At 38.3% G+C, this 24331-nt stretch overlaps 1 protein-coding gene across 1 annotated transcript in view; it reads right to left on the bottom strand.

The window, feature by feature from the left end:
* CRB1 (crumbs cell polarity complex component 1) overlaps window positions 1-24331 on the bottom strand; it is a 206303-nt gene that overhangs the window by 30648 nt on the left and 151324 nt on the right. The window contains exons 6-11 of the mRNA XM_049634297.1: window positions 22981-23937; window positions 18362-18909; window positions 16761-16926; window positions 10797-11703; window positions 8068-8196; window positions 3649-3775 (exon numbers count right to left, since the gene is read on the bottom strand). Coding sequence (XP_049490254.1) covers window positions 3649-3775; window positions 8068-8196; window positions 10797-11703; window positions 16761-16926; window positions 18362-18909; window positions 22981-23937 — 2834 coding nt within the window. The remainder of the gene's footprint in view (window positions 1-3648; window positions 3776-8067; window positions 8197-10796; window positions 11704-16760; window positions 16927-18361; window positions 18910-22980; window positions 23938-24331) is intronic.

Raw genomic sequence — 24331 nt, 5'->3', positions numbered from 1 at the left:
GACCTTCAATTTGTTGTGAGCAAGAACTGTGTCTAATTTACACGTGTATTCTCAGTACCTAATCCAGAGCATCACACATGGGAGGTATTTGTTAAGTTATTGTTGCATCGATTAAAAAAATAGAGAAGTGAAATAGTCCATATTAGTAGTAATTTTGGTAGTTGAACAACACAGATTTGTTTTCTTCACTGGTTTCCCATCTACATCACTAAACTCAAGTTTTATGTCTCACCATTTCCAAAAAAGACTCCATTTTCGTTCTGCAAAATTAAGCTGAATAACTTCGATTTTAAAACTCAGAAATGGCAAAAGGATCTTTAAACACAATTTGGTGAAGATTTTGGAAGGTGGGAGATTTTGATTGTCCTCAGTGTTACCTGAATTTAATTATTTCTTCATGTTGCCAAAATGCTAATTTCTGCAAACGTTCCTATTTTCCCTACTTCCCTACACCCTAAAAAGGAGGGTAATAAAAACTATTCTTCAGGCACACACACACACAAAGAAGGAAGAGGCACGGCCAAAAACAGAGACAGAGCCTTGTTTAGTTCCGATATCAAATCTTAAAAATAAGCAAAAAGAAATTATCTGGTATTCAACTAAATACAGGTTCTGTTTCAGAAACTTGTTGTAGAGGAGTTTGTGTGAATTTCTATCATTTAGGTGAGATAGCCCCTCCTGGGACCCAGGTTGAACCAAGTCTACTATGGGGGCAAAGTAAACCAATAGTAAAAATAAGTAGGGATATGATCAATTCTAGAATGTCAACTAGAGGAATACTAACCAGACAGGGAAATTACACGGGACCTTGATTTTGATGGCTGAAGGTATTTACTTGCAGGGACACGTGTGGGGGAGGAAACCTCAATTCTGTGTTCATTATGTGATGTGTGTGTGTGTGTGTGCGCGCGTGTGTGTGCGCATGTGCGTGTGTGTGCGTGCACACACATATGCGCATGCCTGGCTTGTGGACATCTTTGCATGCAAGACACAGTCAAGGAAAATGAAGACAGTTGTCAGAGGATGAGAAGTAGAGATACAGGAACCAGTTTTATTTTTCTGTGTAAATATGTAAAAGCCATAATCACACACAATGCAATTAAAAACACAAAAGAATAACAAGAAAAAGGAAGGTATTTTTGTTTTAAGTCAGAAATCTCATGACAAGACATTTGGAAAACAGAAAAGCAATTGACAGTTACAGTGACAACAGAGATCAGAATTTTACAGAGAAAGAGTTTGTGAATGACTCAAATATACTTGGAAGGTAACAAATCACATTGTAATGGCCTGTAAATACATCCTTACAGGAATGTCCAAAAGGAGTCAATGTGAAAACTGTATGTATGAGTTTTGGCCATAATCTACTTTATGTTTACTTCAAATATTTGGGAATGCAAATATTGATGAAGGTTTTCCCCAAGTCTCTTGTCACAAAGTCTAACTTTGGAACAGATCCATCTGAGACAGCAGTCTGCATGCTGCCTGAATGTGAGGGAAAGGCATAGGGATTAAGGAAAGACTTCAAAATCAATTGCTTCTAGTTTGAAATGACTGCCAGTATTCTACAGGATAGGAATTTTCTGCATAAAACGTTCTATTGCTATTGAAAAATAAAATTGAACACATCTCATTTGCTTTTAGAGTATACCATTTTGTCTTTTTGTTTTGATTTGTTTTGAGTAGTATATTTAGGTTTTCCTTGGTCATTTCCACAGAAAAACAAGTTTTTTTAAAAAAAAAACAACAATTGGGAATAAATGAGTATTGGCTATCACCTGATGGCTAAATCACCCTCATGTTTTCAAACCAGGGCAGCTCCTAAAGACATAGACACATTTACACAATTATATTTGTCTGGTCACTGTTACTGTAGTCGCTTTCTAAATTAATTCATAGGGTCAAACCACTTTCCCTTTAAATGAACACAATGTCTCCTTTGAAAGGGGGCATCCATACAAAGATATTTAGCAGAAATGCTAACATGCCAGTGGAAGCAATTAAAAATATCAAATAAAGCATTTTCTAAATTACTATTTTATTTACTCTATGAAAGCTAATAAATAAATAATTTTTGCATATCTCATTAGTTAATATACTAACTTAGTAGACTTAGTAGATCCATCATTTCAGGTATATATTTACAAAACATAATGCCAAATATATTCTAATTATGGAAGGTACTTTCCACACCTTCCATATGCTTTTATTATTTTTTCAGAAAGATACTCAAAGACGACACATTTACTTGTAAACTTTAGAAAAACATGCCTCCAAGAAATCAAGTTTTATAATATATATTTTTGGTGTATGGATATACAATAGTACTTTTTAAAATTAAATATGCCTTGAAAAACAATTCGAGTCAGTCCATTTGATAGAAATGTCAGCAAGCTCATAGATTTTAAGCAATTAGCAGAAAGTTACTCTATTTGAATAGAAAGTATTGTAGGAAAAAGAAATGGAAATAGTGCTTATGCGTCATTCTATTGGAGGAGAGGTTTTGGGGAATCAGAAATCATACTGGTGAGCTATCACTTGAGTTTTGATACCAATTATACCAGAAAATTTTATTTCTATATTTTAGGGATTTCGTGTGATTTCCTTCTTTCTCTTTATATATATGTATATGTATATATATATATACATATATAAATATATATATATATACATATATTTTTTTTTAACTTACCAGAGGGTTGGCAACATTTCATTAAAAAAATTTTTTTTTCATGTTTATTTTTCAGAGGGAGAGAGGCAGGGAGTGAGTGGGGGAGGGGGCAGAGAGAGAGAGAGGGAGACACAGCATCCGAAGCAGTATTTGAATAACAACATATTAAAACATAGACGGGTATGAAAAACAGTTTAATCGGTAATTTTAAAACTGTCAGGTCATGAATAATAGATGGGAATGAAAGAATATAAATGACTTAGGATCAGGGTGAATGAGGCAACTAACATTACAGAAGTCCACACAGCAGTGGAATGGGGGAGAAAATGTGATCTTAGCATAGTGGTCATTCACATATGGAAGCACTCAGAATGATAACGTATCTTACTGAGTACACTCAATGATGAGATGTTTCTGGTTATGTTAAGAACAATATTTTTGGGGCGCCTGGGTGGCCCAGTCAGTTAAGAGCCCAACTCTTGGTTTTGGCTCAGGTCATGATCTCACAATTTATGGGTTCAAGCCCTGAGTTAGGCTCTACACTGACAGCACAGAGCCTGCTTGGGATTCTCTCTCTCCCTTTCTCTCTGCCCCTCCCTTCCCAACACTCTCTCTCTCTCTCTCAAAATGAATAAAATAAACTTTAAAAAAAGAAAAATTTTTACATGTATAGCTGAAATAGGTAAATACTTGCTATTCTCATATTATGCTTGTGATCGCTTAATTAGCCCTTGAATTTATTTTGATTTTCAAGGTAGTTAGTTTTTTATTTTCTTTTTCAGAATCTAAAACAAGTCAAGGCATTTCTTGAAATTCAACGGCTTTTAAGTTTGGGAATGTCCAAATGAATGTTAATAATCTTCCGGTTCACCCCACTCAATAACTGCCTCATCATTCATGCGCAGAATGAGGTAAGAAAGAAGCTGAAAGAGATTCTGCCAGAGTAAGAGAGAGACATAAAAGGAAAGTCCGCTCACATCTACCTCACAGCGTTCACCAGCAAAGGCGACATCACAGAGGCACTGGAACTTGTTGACCAGGTCCTGGCACAGACCTCCATTGAAGCAGGGATCAGAGGCACACTCATCGATGTCCTTTTCACACCTTGAAAATAAACAGAACCAGCAGAAGCCTTGGTCTTTGTTGAGCAAACTGGCTGTGAAATGGGGAAAGGAAAAAACTCACCTCACCTACTTGGAACAGTGCAGTCTCATTTACCAGTTGCCACGCAACTTACATATTCCTAATAACGGGGGAGATATTCCTTAAAATTCCCGTAACAAATTTTGTTTTTAAGGGAAATGATTTGTAGACACACACACACACACACACACACACACAATTAGAATGAGAAAACAGGTGCAAATAGTGAGAAACCAAAAAAAACCTGAAGAAACCAGTTTGTTCCTGAAGAGCATTAGGGTCTTTGCCACTTGTGGGTCAGTTTATTGGGGGCACATAGGAACCATGGGTGAGGCTGAATTTGCCAACCTGAAGGATACAGAGCAGGCCCAGGCTCCGGCTGCGAGGCTGCTAATGAATCCAGTACTTCAGGCTGTGGGGGGAAAGAAAGTCCTTCAAAACTAGGGGGGGAATTGGTTTATTCTGGGAGATTTGGGATTATTTTCCTTTGGAATCCCATTGTTTTTTTTAACAAAAAGCAAAAGTAGATATTTAGAAAATTTCAGTTGCTAATAAATACGTTTCATAGCTAAGTGTCATTTTTAAATAGTCAGAACGACTTTCAAAAGCCAAGTTTTCCCAAACAAGTGATATAGCAACTCTAAAAAGTGTATTGAAATTTTCCTCTTCCCTGGGATGCTGTCATCTTTCACCTACTCTTGTTATTTATGGAACAACTTGTTCTTCCGTATATTCACCGATTAATTCGCCAGCCACTCATGCAGTCATTCAGTAGATATGTATTTAGCATTTGCCATTCGCCAAACACGCTGTTAGGTCTCAGGATAGAGCAGTAACTAAGGCATCTCTTTTACTTTGGGAAATTCATATCAAATGTTAGCTTCAAGAATCCCTAAAGAGAAGCTTACAATGTCGAAGCGTAACGTCAACAATTTTTCATTCCCCACCTCCCAAAAGGTACCACTTGCATGCATGAATCATCAGCTAATCACTAGGCTTAAAATGAAGAGAAATGAAGGGGTGAGTGGGGAGGCCCAACCCAAGGTATAAAGGAAAAAAGAAAAAGATTTCTTCCCAGAAAAACAGCTCCTTATCCCCTTGGATACCAAGCATAGCTGAGACATTCTGTTTTCCCTTTTTGGCTCCGGCTTCTGGCCTGGAAGGAGACTTCTCCGATTAGATCTGAACAAAAGCTGACAACTTGCGAGAGCCTGCCAAGCACTCCGTCCTGGGTGGACCAGAGTGTCCACACCATTCATCATTTACAACCTGCCAGGATGACACTATAAAGTTGGGGGGTTAGCCAGGCAGAAGAGGAGGCAATTTGCAGGAAGACAGCTTTTCAATATCTTTTGGCGTTATGGAAGTCACATTCCCCTAGGCCTTCAGAGATTATCTAGTATTTTCCAGGCCTCTTCCAGCTACTCTTTCTCCATTTCTTATCTATTTCTCTTTGGAACTAAATGGTGTATCACACATGCGTATTCCTTATAAACATTATTGGAGCTTTCATTAGAGGTTAATTAATACATGGAAAATCAAAATAAATAAATCCATTAACATGCAACGAATTAACTAACGATGCCTAAGGACTTTGAAAAGTACAGAAGCTATTGAGCACGTGTTCACTCTTTTAGAAATCCATTTGCCACAGAGAAGTTTATCCAGATGAAAGAGTCTTGGGAGAGGAAAGAAAACTTGGAGCTTCCTTTTCTTACCACATTTAAACAAATACTTTGCATTTATTTATTTATTTATTTATTTACTTACTTACAGAGACAGTGTGCACGTGTGTGTGTGAGCAGGAGAGGGGTAGAGGGAGAGGGAGAGAGAGAGTCTTGGATAGCCCAACACAAGAGTTTGATCTCATGACCATGAGACATGACGAGAGCCGAAATCAAGAATTGGATGCTGAACCGACTGAGCCACCCAGGCACCCCAATAATTTGCATTTAAATGCAATATTTTTTTTTAAATTTCTAACGTTTATTTTTAAGAGAGAGAGACAGAGCATGAGCAGGGGAGGGGGAGGGGAAGAGAGAGAAGGAGACAGAATCTGAAGCAGGCTCCAGGCTCTGAGCTGTCAGCACAGAGCCTGATGTGGGGTTCAAACCCACAAATTGTGAGACCATGACCTGAGCCGAAGTCAGATGCTTAACCGACTGAGTCACCCAGGTGCCCCATTATTATTTTTTAATGTTTATTTATTTATTTTGAGAGAAAGAGAGCATGAGTAGGGGAGGGGCAGAGACAGAGGAGAGAGAGAATCCCAAGCAGGCTCCGTGCTGGCAGTGCAGAGTTCAATGTGGGGCTCGATCCCACGGCCCTGGGATCATGACCTGAGTCAAAATCAACACTTGGATACTTAGCTGACTGAGCCACTCAGGTGTTCTCTCCCCACCCCATTTTTAAAGATTATTTTTTTAAACAAATGTGGGAGGAAAAGGAAATGTTTGTTGTAAATAGGCATAATGTATGAATAGCAGAGGAAAATCATCCAAGGCTTTGGATGAGTCTATGCATTGTGCCATTGAACATTAATGTGACATTAAGTTGTGACACCGAGGCAGGGAATAACCAGCACTTAAATATAGTGAAAGAATTCTTCAAAATTTAGGATAAGGAAATATTTGCACTATTTCAGAGGTGTATGGAATTGGAGGCCAATTGAATGGTCTCTGTGTTAGCAATATGTGGCATGGTAAAAATTGGTACCATAAAAAGTAGAATATGATCCAAGGTTATGTCTTTCGATGCACATATATGCTTGGACTGCCTGTGCCATCTAGAGCCAACCACTGGAAGCAGACTGTAAAGGCAGGAACTCGATTTGTCATTGAACGTTGAAAGGACAAAATGTAAGTATATCCTAGACTGCCTGCTGTTTTGTAAAAAGGCAAAAGAGCTGAATCTGTGTAGTGCCCAAAGAGCCAGCTGGAAAAGAGAAAATTCAAAACTGTAATTGTCACGGAGCACAAATATATCTATTATTTTATTAACTACTCTTTTGAGAAAAATTAATCAGTCAAAATCTCATTCTAATTTATGCAATCTGTTCAATGCAGGAATTCTGGTCAGAAATTACTATCTTATCCTGAATGGCATATGAGATGAAGGAGCACTTTTTCCATTTTCTGTTAATTGTTGCAAACATAGATTTATTCATTTAGGTGAGCACATTCAAAAGATGAGCACAGGCTTTGAAGGCAGCTCAACCCTTCTGCAGCATATACCTGGATACATCTGACCTGTAACTTAATCCCTCAGCCTCAGTTTATGTAAAGGAAAAGTGGAAATAATAACACCTAGAGATAGAAGTGCTTAGGTGGCTCAGTCAGTTGAGCATCTGACTCTTGATTTTGGCTAAGGTGATGATCCCAGGGTTGTGGGATTGAGTCCTGCATTGGGCTCTGTGCTGTGCATGGAGGCTGCTTAAGATTCTCTCTCTCTCTCTCTCTGCCCCTCTACCCCACTCACGTGCTCTCTCTTTCTCTAAAATAAAAATAAATAACAAGTAGGGATAACACTTATAAGATGCACGACTTAGTGCTCAACAAATGGTTAATTATTATCTGCTTCTATAGAGGTCTGCATCTATATCCTATAGAACCCTGGTTTATAATCATTTTGGGGACACTGATCCTTTTGAGAATCTGATAAAAGCTGTGAAGTATGTCCCTTTTTCTTATCTTTGACCTCATCTTCAGCTAGTCAAACACATATCTAAATTTGCCACATTTTCAGCCAGCCACAGACTGTCTAAAGCCATTGTCCAACTCCGTATCACCAATCCTTGTATTATGTGAAGAACTGTTGAAGGGTTTCTCTGGGAAAGACAGACTCTTATGGGTAAGGTATATATACTTGTAGGGTTCTAGGTAATTCTATGAGGCAATCTTTCAGGTATATTTTTACTTTACTTCAACAACAACTATATTTGCATCATGTATGAGAGGTAGTGGGAAAGAAACATGAATCCAGAAGTACTTATCAGAAAGAAAAATACCACATTTTTTCAAAGACATATTTTCCTATTTGAAGTCGTGGCTAATAAAGTGTTCTTTACTTTGACCTAAACTGTAATTTTTCTTTTTTTTTTTTTTAATTATTTGACTCTGGTTGGAGTCAAATTTCATATTTCAGCATGGATTTTCCTATGGGAACTGAGATGAAAAATTAGAGAAATCAACTTTGAATAATCCCCCTGTTCTTCAGCCCAGAATTTTCTTCTATGAAGTTCTAATGTGACTCACCATTCCCCAGTAAAACCTGGCGGGCACAGACATTTTAATTCGCCCTGGAACTCTGAGCAGTTGCCTCCGCTGTAGCAAGTGAGATTTGTCTTCTCATTCCCACAGACTGTTGAGGGTAATCTGGTGTGTCTAGAGAGATAAAAGTAACAGCCACAGCTGTTCATCTTGTTCATTTCATTCAAGAAAACTTTTTGGAAAAGTTCATATATGGAGTCAATGCCAAACTAATTAAGTACTCAGGCTGGCTGAGCTACAGATGCTTAATGGTGCTACATTATACCCAAATCTCTTTCTTTTAGTAAACAGCTCCTGCTGGAGGGTGCTAGAACAAGCATAGCTATATATCTTCCATTTCTACACAGTTTTCATTGGTGAGATAAGATCTGTGCTGTGGGGTGGCAATAAATTTAGGGGTGGGAAGAAACTTGCTCTAGCTTGTTTTGCTGCTGCTTTGCTAATAAATCAACACAGGCCAAAGGAAAACTGCATCTCTGTAAAGGCCAGGAAAGCCAAGACAGCGGTCTGGTACCCACGCACTCATGCGATTTCTCTGTAGGCTTTCAGAGCTGAACTCCTGTTGCCCTGCCAACACTTGCTGTTCCCTATATAATGATTCATAGCTTAGTGGAACGCAAGCCAAATCCATCTGGGAGGATTGTGTATGGCACTCAGTGGCAACTACATGCGAATGCAGAGTGTGGCTCTTTTGTATAACCACAAAGCTGTACCTGTTAAGGAATCCTTATGAAAGGCAGAACAAATTGTTAGAAGCTAAGCAGAACTTGACTGCAAGGCACAAGATCCACGGGTGTGAAGGGATTGATTAAAAAGATTTTAAGGGTATTGTGCTGGTCCTTTGACCCACTGTGCATGGTATCTGATACATAATTAATGTTCAGGAGATATAAGATGAATTTAATTTTGTCGTGTTGTGTGTGCGGCAGCTAATATGGAGAAATTAGCCTGTATGACGGTAAGTGTGTCTCTTCCCATAAGAGCTAATCAATTCGACTTTAAAAAGAAAATATCATAAGGACTTTTCAAAAGAACCAAAAATGTCAACCAGCTTTGAAAGAGGTCAATTAGCAATGCAAATGTGAAGCTTTGTATACATCTTACGTTTAATAAACAAGGTTTGAATCTCATTAGAAGGTACTTTTGAGAACTTTAATCTTTGAGAACTTGACTTTGATAAATAAGGCAGGAAAAATGTACTGGAGAACTAGTTACTGGGGCATATATGTTTACTTTACTTATCCGAAGTCACTGTGGCAATACTATTAATTTTGATCCTGAATGTCTTTTGCTTTTAAGCAGGCAGTTTGCCTGTTGGCAAATGAGTCCTTGTTAACTCATGGGAAGTGACACATAACTGGAATGTCAACACTTAACACCTAATACGGTGCCTTGCCTTCACAGGTTCTGAACAACAATAAATGTTGTGGAGATAAATACATTTTCTTACAGGTACGGCTACGTGTTCTGTCTGCTAGGAGATTCATCCCATTAGGGTACCACCTCTGAGTTAGTGTAATGCCTACAGGCTGCCAACCCACTCCAGGTGTTCTTGCCAAAGTCTGGGAATGTATTACTTGTTATTAACAACCTTCTCACCTCCCCATAATGACTCAATTGTTTAGTGAATTTAAAAGCAGTATGAGTTAGAAAAACAATAATGAAGTCTACTTACGTGGAAATATTGAAGGAATGTGACTTAGCTGGAAAATATTGATTCTTATTTCTATTTATGTAACATGAAATGGAGGTAGTTACTAGAATTAAAACACCGCTTTTGTAGTTTTAGAAAAAATTGTGAAATACGTCGAAATGGGCAAAAGATATTACTGAGTATTCTTTCAGTGGAGTGTTGGGCGTTATAGAAAGGACCCTCTTTCTTTGATTTTATAGTCTATATGTCTTAGATTTTCTTTACTAAACTATTTTACAGCTCTGTAAGCTGCAGAAAATGACATTAGTACAAATGGATCTTGGTCATTGAAATGCAAATGAATTTGTCTGTAGTGCTACAATTGTCCAATATAGAAAAGATAGTTTCAAATATTAATTGTATTGTCCTATAGGAGATTAAATAGTTTTGCATTTATTAGTAACTTCATTTCCTCCTCTCTATTTATATACATATTTATGTTTATGTGGATTATAATAATATATATAATTATTATATATGTAAATAATTAGGTTGTCATTTGACCCAGTTTTTATATCTTACTGGTTCTCCTTATTAATTAAGGACTTAAAAACACGAAGACATGTTCATTTACATTTGAGAGTCATGATTTCACCTTCTCGAAATGATAATTTAGCATAGTCTTTTCAAGATCATACAAGGTTTTCCTGCCTGAAACAGCCAAGGGCATTGTTTCAGGGGTAGGAGTCCTGCTTCCTCAAATAATACTAAAACTGAACTTTTGGATTTATTGTAAAAAATATTTGCTCCTTGAGGCCTTAAGGCAGCCAAACTCTGAGGCTGCAGTTCATGAAACATATTCTAACAAAGATGTCTGGTCAAAACACTACCATGCTTCCTCGTAGAACATCCCAGCGTGTGAGATCCTGTCTACATGACCAAATTGTGATGGAAAGGACTCATGTCACTCCTGCTCAGCACAGCCTACATATGCACAGCTGAGGAGAGAGCTTTCCAATTTGACGAGGAAAATGTAGAGCATAGCTCCGAAGGCCAAGCCTTATATGAACTTCATGCTCACCTGCAAAATTTTCCTGTGAAGTTTCCAAAACAACGGCAAGAATAGCCATTGGTGTCGCTGATGCAGGTGGCCCCATTTGCACACTGGTGACTCTGGCAATTGTCTATATGCATTTCACAGTTCACACCGGTGAATCCAGGCTCACACCTGCAGTGATAGGCTGCCACTCTGTCGGAGCAGTTGCCATGGATACAGGGGTTTGAAAAGCATTCATCGATGTTGAGTTCACAGCGTGTCCCTGACCATCCCAAGGGACATAAGCAGTGATAAGAGCTGTAGATGTCTTCACAACTTCCTCCATGCAAACAGGGGTTGGAGTTGCAGGCATTTAACTGCAAACAGCCAGTAACCACTGAATTTATAGAGATTTTGAGAAACTGCTCTTCTTGGGGTTTATTAGTGAAACCATGAACATTTTCAAAGTAAGAGAGATAAATGCCACTGATTTCTATTGTACTGAGACACCCTTTCGGGCCCTGTGTATTGCCAACAGCTCGGTCACCCACATAAATGTCTGTATCATCCTTCAGGAAGTTGAGGCTTCCAGTAGCAACTGCACTGATCACAAAAGGTGCTTGGTTATCCACTTCCATTTGCCACCTGGAGGCCTGGGCCAGTGGGTCTGTCATGGAAAGAGTCACTTGGTGCCATATGCCATCATTCACGGACTGCACACTTGTAAGACTCAGCATATAAAAACTGTTGTCACTTTGCAATTGAAATAACAATCTGGAATCTTGAATGCTAATATTAAGAAATCCAGGCTCCTTCTCTGCGTGCAATACGACCATATTTGCATCCCTTGTTCTGAAACCAAATGTGATATTGGTGAGTTCTCTGGTAATATTCCCATTGCTCCTGAATAATATTTCACTGCTTTGTGCATTAAAAACAGCATTTGCAATACCTAAAGAGAGAAGGCAACACCAATCAGCAACTTTATAAAATCTGTCATGTTGGCTTCATTACCTTTATTAATATTAATGATCATCCTGTTACTACCATCATGTATTGATTGCTTGATATGTGCTAGGCACTGTGCTGGTTCTTTTTATATTATTTCTAATACAGAATTCTGGAGCAAAAGTTTATTATTATCATCATCATCATCATCACCCTCATTTTATAAAAGGAGATATTGAGACTCATAGAAGTTAAATAATCTTTTCATAGTCATGTGGCTAATAAATAATAAGACCAGAACGCCAGAACTGGATGGTTTGATACCAAAACCCAAAACTACATTTCTTTTCCATCGAAAAGAGGCTACATGTTGAAACAATGTCTAAGAAAGGTGACAATGAGTGGGACCCAATGCACAACAAGAAGTGGACCTTGGATGGGGTGTTGGAAAAACCTACCCTTGTTCACTTGAGTAGAGAAAACCCAGTTCTCCACCTCCTGGGTGGTCTCCTTTCCTCTCACATGACCTCCACATTCACAGCACTTCTGACATCAGATGTGTGGGGCTTTCCCCCCACCAAGCAATTCTGTGCCTCATCATTTTCCCTCCCTTTTGGTTGTTTCCCATCAGCATGGAAATATACTGTAACTGCTCCAATCTTACAAAATAAAAAATTATGCAAGACCCAAAAGCACTACTCACCTCGCCCTCACCCCACTGTTTCTTTAATTCCCTATCCCTTTCCCAGCACATCTTCTCCAAATAGTTCTATATTCTCATTGTCTCCATTTTCTCATCTCCTGTTTTCTTTTTAGTTACATGCCACTGGCTTTTGGTGCCAGTCACTTCACTGAAGCCACTCCTGTCAAAGTCACAATGACCTCTGGGTTACTCAATGTAGTGGTCAATTCTTGATTCTCACTTTCTGGCACTCTTTGGTAAAGATTGACCTTAAAATGCTATCTTTGCCTCAATTGTGGGGCACCACAGCCAACTGCCAACTTTTTTGATATAGACTATTCCTTTTGTTTGTTTGTTTGTTTGTTTGTTTATTGAGACAGAGAGAGAGGGAGAGAGAGAAACCTTGAGCGAAAAATGGGCCTCGATCTTGATCTCACAAACTGTGAGATTACGACCTGAAACGAAGTCTAGAGTTGGATGCTTAATCGACTGAGCCATCCAGGAACCCCAGATTTAGGCTATTCGAATTACTTCTCTGTGTGTCTGCTTTTATCATTCTGCAGATCAATAGAGCAATCACTCCTTAGCTCAAGACCTCCTTTGGTTACCATCGCATCTAGAAAGACATCCTAAATCCTAAACGTGGCCTGCAAGAGTGTCTGCGATCTGACTCTTGATTAACTATTCAATTCCATTTGCTAGCACCCTCTTCCTTATTCACATGCTACAGCCACAAAAACTTCTTGCCATTTTTGAAGACATCAAACTTGTTCCCAAATCAGGCTTTTTACTTGCTGTTACATATACTTGGAGTATTCCTTCCCCAGATCTTCCCACACATGGCTTTTCCTCAACATATGTGTTCAAATTTCACCTCCTCTGGGAAGCTTTCCCTGACTGTCCACCTTAAAATAGTTCCTTCCCTGTAGTCACTCTGTTCCATTAACTCCTACTTTATTTTCTTCACAGCATTTATAACTATTTGAAATTATGTTGTTCATTTGCCTACTTGTTCTTTGACTGTCTTTCTTTCGGAACTAGAACATGAGTTTATGAGATCAGGGACTTTCTCTGTTTAGATTATCACTAAATCTCAATGCCTAGAACATCGCCAGATATGTAGTAGGTAAATTTTACCAAATAAATAATCTGTAAAAATAACTCCTTCATCCTCCATTCTGTAAAGTGAGATAATGATTAGAAATGACTGCAGGAGAAAATTCAAGTGTTACCTTTCAAGTGTACAATTCAAATGTATTACTTGGATTAAAATTTCACTTGGTTTTATAACTTTTGACTGTTGTGTTTTTCCCACCAACCAAGTTTGGGGTTGGGATTAGGGAGTAAAGGAGCAACAAGTGTCTTATTCCATGTTTTTAAATAAATATTAAAATAACAAATCTCATTAGCTCTCCAACTCCTACAGGACGAATACTGTCTACAATGCTAAAGAAATTCATTTTACTAACACTGTGGAGCACACTGAAATCACTCCTCAGCTGGGTGAAATCACAATACACATAACAATATTTGTATTTCACATTTTCTTTTTGGGAACTTTATCATAAGAACACACACCTGTATATAAGATGGGTTGTAAATTTTTAAGTCTTGGTTTTCTGATAGGATGCCCTACAGGCAAACTCAGGGTGATGCATGAGCTATGCACTCCAGAGTATGTTATTCTATTAGGCCTAATCTTCTCAATATATCTTACTTGAAAGAAAATACAATAGGGTCATAAGATCACATAAAATTAAAATTACATAAAGTAGCAGAAGCATGTTCTAGGGTTCACACCTGTCAATTAGTAAAAACTCACCCCTCCTATTGATTTACATTTTATTCCTTCATTAAGATAAGTCATGCTTTTAAAACATGTTGAGACTTTTTGGGAGATCAGAGGCAAACTTTCTACTCTTTCTGTAGTGGGCATGCAGTAGCAATGAAGATTCACTTCACTCCTTTCTGATGCAGCGTGTCCAAATCCTAAACTGCTTTACATCAAAATGAAGACAATATACACCACGGGTATGGTTCTTGGTCTGCACTATTTTTAGCAATCCTATTCTTTTTTCCCTGTGAAAATACTCCAAATGATTCAAACCCTTTTGTAGAACATAACTGGGTCCAAGACCTTTAATATTTCTATCAAACGATTAACAATAAAATTCACAATACATTATTTTAAATAAGCAGTTCAGAGATAGAACAATGGAAAGGTTGCATTTAAACTTTGGTGTCATGGGGCACCTGGGTGGCTCAGTCGGTTGAGCGTCCGACTTCGGCTCAGGTCATGATCTCACAGTTTGTGGGTTTAAGCCCCGCGTCGGGCTCCATGCCAATAGCCTGGAGCCTGCTTCGGATTCTGTGTCTCCCTGTCTTTCTGCCCCTCCCCTGCTCATGCTCTGTCTCTGTCTCAAAAATAAATAAAACATTAAAAAAAATTAAAAAGAAATAAATAAACTTTGGTGTCATATTAGAAACCAAATAGCATTCTTTATGCCAACTCATCATACTTTATATAGCATATATATCTGCCTTACTATACCATAATTCAGTTATGTATATTTAAAATATGAAACATGTAACTATATTTATTCTAGAAAACTTTCCCAAGTATATACATATAGTATAACACATTTCATATATTCTTTAAATATGTCTTGACAATACAGAAACAGGGGTGCCTGGGTGGCTCAGTTGGCTGAGCGTTGGGCTCTTGACTTTGGCTCAGGTCGTGATCCCATGGTTGTGGGATAAACCCCGTGTTGGGACTAAAGGTTCTCTCTCTCCCTCTGCTCCTCTCCCCTGCTCATGCTCTCTCTCTCTAAAATAAAAAATGATAAAAAAAGAAAGAAAGAAAATACAGAAACAGAAAAGTAAACATTTCTCTTTTCCTCAGTCGCTGAAGCTCAGTCTAAACAGACTGTTGTTGAAATAAATTTGAGGTCAAACTATTCTCTGGTTCCAGTCCATTATTTTAGTGCAATGTTTTCCAAGGTGATATATATCACTTAAAGTCTGGAGCATTTAAGTGAAATACTGAGTCCCTTGAAGAAAAATAATGTCCTTTTATTCATTTAGCAAATGCTTATTGACAACATCCTATATGTTTGGCACTCTTCTAAGTGCTGAGAATAATGTGAGAAGCCAGATAGGAAATTTCCTTCCCTTTTGAAATGTATATTCCAGTGAGGAAAGGGATGATGAACAAGTAAACAAGTACATATACAACAGAACATGAAAGACTCATAAGAGATATGAAGAAAAATAAAGCCAGATAGGAGGACATTTGGGTTGGAACCTGACTAAAATGATGAAGACCACCTGCCCAAGCTGAGTTGAGCAAGTTCAAGACACAGGTAGGGTGTGATGGCCCCTGATGGAATGGGGTAGAAGAATAAACGGGGTAAGACATCAGAGGCAGATTGAGGACAACTCTTTCAAGAGTTTATCATGTTATAAAAGGAAGCAAAAAATGGGATGGTAGCTGGTGGCGATGGAGGGTGGCCAAGGGAAATTTGTTGTAATGAGGAAATTTGGCAGTGTGTTTATACACTGACAGAGATGTTAATGGTGCTGAAGAGCAAGGGAAAAATTCCAGAAGCAAAATCTTCAGATAAAGGGAAGAGACTAGAATTCAGTGCAAACACGAAGATTTGCTGTTATTGATTAGACCGCATTATTTGAAGTAGGAAAGGAGAGAAAATATAAACAATAGTGTGGTGAGTATGTAGAAATGTCAAAATCGTGAATATAGTATCCAAATTCGCTAACATTTGGAAAACCATGGTCTTTAGTACTGAAGATGGTCAAGAAAACATTTCAGATTGAGGAAAATACTCAGAAAACAACAGAATGCCTAATGTGTTTCATTGTTTACACTTCAGGTTAAAAATCATCACATACACACACACACACACACACACACACACACAAATTTTTAGATGTTTTATCCCCATTTTACAGAGAAAGCTTTAGATTATGGAGATCGGGTCAACTGCCTGAGGCCTCATAGTTAACAAAAGTCCATGAGCTTGCACTAGGACTTTATTCTGTATTCCCAATAAGGAAAGGAGAGCCAAATATTACTTGGTTAATTTCTTCAGAAATTAGCTTTAAATCATCAAGTACCTAGGTTTGGTGTTGCTCTGACCTCCATTTACTCCCCACCCCTCCCCTCCCTGCCCTCAGGGGCAGGATGGGGCATGAAGCCAATCTGGATATTATTATTATATTAGGTTTATTGTACTACTCAAGTCAGGGAGAAAGAGCCACAGGTTTCCTTGAGAAGCAGGTTCTGTATTCTTTTCCTGGGTTGCCTCGTGGAAGTGAAATACCCAATTGGATGGATGATAACTTTAAGCTCTACCTACATTCAAATCCTCGAGGCACCAACTGGCACTGGGCTTTGGGAGGACACGGGCTGAGCTGACACCACTGAACTTCCTCGCAGGCTTTCCCAGCTGTGTTCGCAGGGCAGGAACATGAGAAGTCATCCCACAGGGAATAGCAAACACCTCCATTGTGACAGGGGTTGGACTGAGGAGACAAGAAATCAAAGGTATAAAAAGCTCTGGCGACTAAATATGGAAACGGTAAAGGCAAGACCCCATAGCTGTTATTTTTACATCTTTACATCGTGAATTTTTTATATTCATTGGGTTATCAAATGGAATAAAACTTACTGCTGCCATTGCCAACTCTTTTCTGAAAGAGAAATGGGGAGAGAAACAAACAGAAGGAGATGAAATGAGAACTAGAAACGACATGGCACTGGTTTTCTACAACACAAAGAGGATTTTAAAAGGTATAATAACATTCTATGGAATTTCCAAATTACCAGGCATTTTCAATCACACCAATTACCATTTGAGGTAGAGGTTATTACTTCTCTTTTTAATAATGAGGAAAACACCTTCTTGTTACTCAAGATTTTAGTAAGAAGTGAAACTTGGTACCTAGATCCTCTGGGTCCAGATACAGTGACCTCTTCAGTTGCCCTGCCTCTCAATCAAAAACATACTATTATTATTCGAGTTCTTAAACGATTTCTCATAAAATACTCAAAGTTGAAGAATTTAAGAGAGAATTTCTAAGAGCTGAGACTATATTTATCCCATTCCCACTATTAAGATGTGATTTCGGCTAGTTACATAGGCTATCTAAACTTCAGTTTCCTTATCTGTAAATAACATAAATGGGGCTAACACAGCAGTCCTTCCACAGAATTGAATGGGTTCATCTATGTAAAATAGTACCTGGCATTTTGGAAGTGCCCGTCTAGTAATGTTAAGATGATTCATTTTTTTACATTTAGAAGTAAGCCCAGTGCATGGCAATAGTCAAGCTCAATAAATGTTCAACAGATATAAATGTGTTTCCTTCTTTTTCTTTGAAAGGTCATGTAGAGCTGACAAGTTCATATATTTAAATAGCTTTTGGAAGAGCATACAAAATACAAAGGAAGTAAAACATAGGTTCTGGGAAAATAGATTTCAGAGAATTTCAACTAATTCCTTCCAACTACCAGAAGGAAACTACCTACCACTCAGGGTTTTTGTTGTTGTTGCTGTTGACTTAATAGTAGTTCCAAACAATGGTTGTTGGGCATTTAATATAAAGTTAATGATCTCTTCCACAATGAGTTATTCCAGTTAAACTTCTGGGATGCCATTAAGAGTTTGGGAATTAAAATACTGTTATCCTTAAGTAGTTTGGTTGTTGTGGTAGTAGAAGCACGTGTCTAGAGTTATCTTGGATGATTAAATAGACCATGATGCCAACAAGGTCAAGGTGATTTTTTTAATGGCTCAACATAAATCCCCCAGTCTTGCTGAAAAAATATTTATGAAGTTTTATTCTGTGGGTGGTGAGTCAGTAACATTATCTTCACATGCAAAGAATGGTTATAATAAATTATTTAATGAAACAATTTAGCACACAATATAGACATAGTTGGTTTGAATAATCCTACCTTGCACATGTTGTCTCCAGGACAGCCTTGGGTCACATTGACAAGAACTGGATTGTGGGATGCATTGTTTGTTGAATTTGGGAAGAATTCAAGATTTTGGTTGTTTAATCTTATATCTTGGATACAGCCTTTGAAGAAACCACCTTTAGCTTCAGTCTCTTGTATGTCAGGCAGGCCACCAATGTAGATGACATCTCCTTTTTGGATTTTCCATGTAGGGGCAGAAATAAATCCTAGGTTTTGTGAAGACTGGTATAGTTCAATTTTATTTGGCTTGATTTTCAAAGATATCAAGTGGGCATTTCCATCACTAAGAACAAATTTTACTACTAATTTGGAAGAACCTGGATGTAGCATTGCTAGTCTGCCATGCTCTAGCCAAACACGGATGTATTGATAAGTCCTGTTTTCCAAAGCTAGAAGTAAGCCCGATGGTCGATGTGTTCGAACAAACATGGAGATGGTGAAGTTGTCTCCATAACTCTTGTCAAGATTAAAAACAGCATATCCAGTGGAATCATCCTGGCCAAATCTGCCTGCTACATACTCTTCAGTGTCAAAATAGAGGAGGAGAAACAAAGAAGAAACATTTTAAGACTCACAAGAAGGGCCAGAAGATGAAAATACACACACACAAACACATACATATTTTTTACAATTTGACCCCTTTTCTGGAAACTTCCAAGTTTACTGAAATTTACTCAGTTTACTGAGTTTTCTAAAAACAACTACATTTTGGTTTGGAGTTTATAGCCAAGGCCCATTGATTACAGAAGAGAAAGATCTCTGCGCCAATAAACTTAAGAACCTCTCCTTTACTGCCTTAAAATGCTGGGGCTTAATGGTAGAATTTCAGATACTACTATCTCCCAACTTGGTGGAAGAAATTCGGAGAAAATGAGCTCTTCCTGTAACATCTCTAAGCAGACTGTTCAGGAGGCTATCATTGCTATTTGAGGACATACTGAAGCAAATGTCATTAAATCGAATCAATCTTTCTAAAGAAAGAAATCAAGAATTAGATTCACAAATCCTCTTTGGGGATCATACTCCAAATAATAATAAAAGGCAAAGGAGTTGAACACAGAAGTCTTCCTTCTATGGTCCTGGTTGGGAGAGGCATGGGAGATAGAAAAGTAGGGGGCAAAGCTGAGCACTGAACTCACCAAGAATTTCATGTGGTCAAAGAAGTTAGTAATGCACGAATGTGTCAATATTATTGGTGTACATCAAATGAAGCAAACTCTTGAGATGTATAAAAATGAACGCTTACCTTCCAAAATATTGATATTTAGGCACTAAAGTCCCTGTCTTCTTAAAGCCTAGTTGGCAGTTGCAGACCAGACACAGATAAAGAAACAAACTATATGGTATGTCAGGTAAATAAATAAATATAAATCAGGTAAGGACAGGGAATAGGGAGTGCTGGGGGTAGGAGCAGAATTGGAATTTTTTAATAGAGTAGTCAGAGAAGTACTCTTTTAGAAGATAACATTTGAACAAAACCTCCAAGAATGTAGAGATATTTTTGCAGAAATTCAAGAGAGAATTAATGGTGGCTTGGGTCAGTGGTAATGGTGAAGGTGATGAGAAGTAGTCGGATTTTGGAAATATTTTGAAGGTAGAATCAACCTGATTTTCTAAGGTAAGTTCATCTCCAAGGTTTTTTTGCCTAACCAACTAGAAGCATTAAATTTCCATTCGTGCAATGAAAAGAAAACAGGAGGAGGGCACCTGTATGGCTTAGTTGAGTGGCCAACTCTTGATTTCGGCTCAGGTCATGATCCCAGGGTCGTGGGACTGAGCCCTGCATCAGACTCTGCGTGGAGCATGGAGCCTGCTTAACTTTCTCTCTCCCTCTGCCCCTCTCCCCAGCTCATGCTCTCTCTTTCTCAAATAATTTTTTTTTTTTAAAAAAGGAAAAAAGAAAACAGGAGGAACATATTTGGGAGGAGAGTGGGAGTCTATATTAAATTTGAGATGTCCTATTGATATCCAGGTGAAAATGTCTACTAAGCAGTTAGATATAGAGGTGCAAGGGAGACATTCTGGGGTAACTATAATAATTTTTGGATTTGTCAGTGTAATTAATGCTATTTTAAGCCACAGGACTAGATGAGATCACCAAGAAACAGTAAGAAACAACTTGGGGCAGTTTCTGGCAAGATGGAGTACATGAGTTCTTCATTCCTAAACATGTGTAAGCAGGAGTTAGACCACTACCCTTGGCAGACACAAGAATTTAAAATACAGTCACTGAATAAAGTCCCTTCTATATCTAAGAAATTGTAATTCTAACAGGAGAAGATATTCAAAGTCCAGATGTATGGCTGAAGACACAACATATGTACATTGCCTCTACAAATCAAATATTCTGTAGAAGGCAAGAGGCCTTCGTTCCGAACAATATCTTGGAAGCTCCATGTTCTTATACACAGCCAGCACAAGATATATGCTGAGGCAACCTTCTAGACAGTTCTGAGAACTAAGCTTTGAGAAACCTTTTCCAGAACTTCCCTTAGTGAGACATTTAATTATTTTTAAAAGATCAATATGAAAATATTGGAGGGGCGCCTGGGTGGCACAGTCAGTTAAGCGTCCGACTTCAGCCAGGTCACGATCTCGCCGTCCGTGAGTTCGAGCCCCGCGTCAGGCTCTGGGCTGATGGCTCGGAGCCTGGAGCCTGTTTCCGATTCTGTGTCTCCCTCTCTCTCTGCCCCTCCCCCGTTCATGCTCTGTCTCTCTCTGTCCCAAAAATAAATAAAAAAAAAAAAAAAAAAAGAAAATATTGGAAATCTCCATGTCATTCATGTTTAGTCAGCCGATTAAATCTATCCATTTCTGCTTGTTCATTGCAATGTGTACCATGATCGGGAAACATGGAAACAAGATCACGAACTGAATGAAGTTTGCCTTTGTAATTTTTAGTACCTCTCCTCCCTCTTGTACATATATGCACGATGATAGAAAGACTCCATGTTCTCGTTACAGCTTGTAAGCCTCTTTTGTAACAAGAATAAGCTCCCCAGCAAATATCACAGATAACAGCAAATACAGACTATTTTAGTTTTATGACTGAGGTGATATGAAAAATATAACTTTTCTTAAACTTATACCAAGAATCTTCGGAAAGAGAAGATTTTACAGAATTCCCTCCTTACGAAGACAATTTTTGAAGCCAAGCATTTTCATGAGGGTTAAACAGTTTCAAATAATGTAGGGGAATCAGGAAGCTGGGGGAGGTGGGGCAGGTAACCAATTCAGAAATTTGGTTTAAAAACATCATAACTTTCCAAGTTGGAAAAAATAAACTAAAGAAAACCAGAACCCACTGGCTTGGCATCCCTTGAAACTATTTACCAGGACAGTTAGCATCACCATGGTCAGTAGTAACCTCATGGGTCGCTGCATTTGGAAGCCAGTCAAAACGAGTCAGCATCTGTTTGTTATTTTGTATATGTAGTAAAAATATTGCCTTGGGTCAATTAATTTTTTCTTCAAAAAGTGAACATTGCCTCAGCATAATATCTCCTTTTCTCCTTAAAAAAAAATCACAAAACAACTTGCCATTCTACTTAAAATATTACATCGAGCTAGTAGATGCCATACCTCATTGTCAAACAGGTCCATGATTTGTAATGAATATTGTGGTTAGGGGGGAGACCCATGAATAGTTTCTAATAACTCTTAGCCATTCATACATGGAATAGGGTAGAGGCTAAGACTGGTTTTAATTTTACTTCATATAAAGCAGAGAAGACTATTTACCAGATGTTGTCCTATTTCAATCTGCTCTACAATCTTAGGGTAAATTACAGCTAAACTTCAAAGCAGTCTGTTGCAATTACCTCTCAGACATTTTCAAGGCATGATAATAATAATAAAAAGAAACAGGTATGTATCGATCACTATCAACAGCAGTCTTTGGAACGATGTTGGAAGTTAAGGAGTTTGAAATAATTTCAAGGTGTGATTTGGTAGAAAATTTAGATCAATTAGTGTATGGTCTCTCTAAAATTTCACTGTTGTTACCATCCACATCCACATTTTTTTCCCCTTAGGATGCCTAGGCAGAATATCAGTTTTCTCCAATGCAGCCCTGGAAAATACACCTCTGAAAAAAACTGGTGGTCTATAAAAATGCTAAGTGGTAGCATTATTTTGGAGCAAGTGTGAATCAAACAGAAAGGATAGTAAGGGAGTAAATATTTCCTAAGAGTCTACTACGCACAAGACATTGACTAGTTCCATGTCTAATGGTTTTTTTCCCCCAAAAAGATTATTTCTCTTTCAAATAGGTTTATAATAAATTTCTGACATGTAGCAAATGGTAAAATTGTAATAGCACTTTGTAAACTCATCAAGATGAAAACTCATTTAGATAGGAGCTCTCAGCTTATTTTTTTTTACTTCTCTGCATGAGTGCCCTGGCATCTAAAGAATTCACTCAACATTAATTAATGCACATTACTAGCCTCTTCTTTTTTTTCATCAGTAGGCAACCAGAAGCAGAAGGACTGAGGGGTCATTATGTTTCCTAACAGGAGAAGCAGGCTGGGTATTTTTGTTACTGCTCTGCTCTCAGGCATAGCATTCCTGGGTGCCCAGCCATCTCTCACCTCTCAGGCAATTCAGGCCTTTGTAGGGCCGGTAGCAATCACATTGGTAATTAAGCCACAAGTTGATGCAGCGTCCTCTATTTTGACAAGGTTGTCTTTCACACCAATCCTTTCTCACGCAGCCTGCCTTGACATTTAATGATGAGCCAGATGAAATGTTCCCTGGAGTAATATGATTTGAATCAATTTTAATGTCTTGGAGACAGCCTACAAATGAAGGTGTGGATGGTATATTATAGATGTTAAGCAGAGCAAGGCCATTGCTGCTCGTTTCCACCGGTAAACCACCCAAAAAGGAGTTTTGAAAAGCACATGTTGATTGATCGTTTTCAAATGGAGAAGGAGCTTTACTGATGCACTTCTCCTTACAAGAGTTGTCAAGTAAAGTAAGGGTCACAGCCTCTGCAAACATCACCTCCACTGAGTGCCATTCTCCATCACTGGTGTTATGGGAAATGTACAGGAGCACCTTTGACTGATTATTGGCTTGAATTGACAAGTGAACGTAGCCACTTAGCAACTCCAGCATTATAAACATGTCCCCGTTGCCTCGGAAAAGTAGAAGTGCCATTGGCTGAACAGTCTGAAACTTGAGGGCTATGTTACAAATGAAGCCCTTGGCTGTAACTGGGCCACTTGTGATCCACAGGAAGCCACTGCCCTCAAAAGAAAGTGTGGTGACAATTTCACACAGCGATCCGGTAAAGCCAGAAGGACATAGGCAGCTGAATCCATGCTGGCCATTTTGGAAGTGAGGGATACATATTCCATTATTTAGACATTGGTGATGGGTACAGCCCAGGAAAAGATCAGAACAGTTCCTTCCTCCGTAAAATGTTCCCGACTGGTTATCAAATGGGCAATGGCAAGTATAATCGCCAGGCAAATTCTCACAAGTACCACCATTTTGGCAAGGGTTTGAAGAGCATTCATCAATGTCTTCTTCACAGTGGATTCCTGTTAAATAACAAAGAATACGTTGAAATTCCATATATTCAGATCAGAAATAGAAGTTTCACATAATGTTCATGTATAATCTCTGGAAGTGGAGAGCTAGTTTAGGCTTTTGACGTTAATGGAATAAAATGTGAATAGTTATCGAGGAAGCTAAAACTGATTATATCGTTCTGTGTACATTGTGCAGAGAAGTGCAGTCATGGGAGACCTTGAATTCTTCCTCCAGAAATAAGTTATTTGCCAAGCATAGTGGTTGACTCAAACCATTATTGCCAGACATTTTTGTGGAACTCAATATCATAAAAAATGATAAAAGAGGAAAAGGTTGTTCTTGGCAGTGATGCTTGGTTCATACTATTTATTTGGGGACTCTATTCTCTGATATTGTTTACCC

Source organism: Panthera uncia, chromosome F1 (assembly GCF_023721935.1).
Source record: "Panthera uncia isolate 11264 chromosome F1, Puncia_PCG_1.0, whole genome shotgun sequence".
NCBI classification, from domain to species: domain Eukaryota; kingdom Metazoa; phylum Chordata; class Mammalia; order Carnivora; family Felidae; genus Panthera; species Panthera uncia.
Note: the sequence above shows the minus strand (reverse complement) of the source record. Positions and strands in the feature narration are given on the sequence as shown.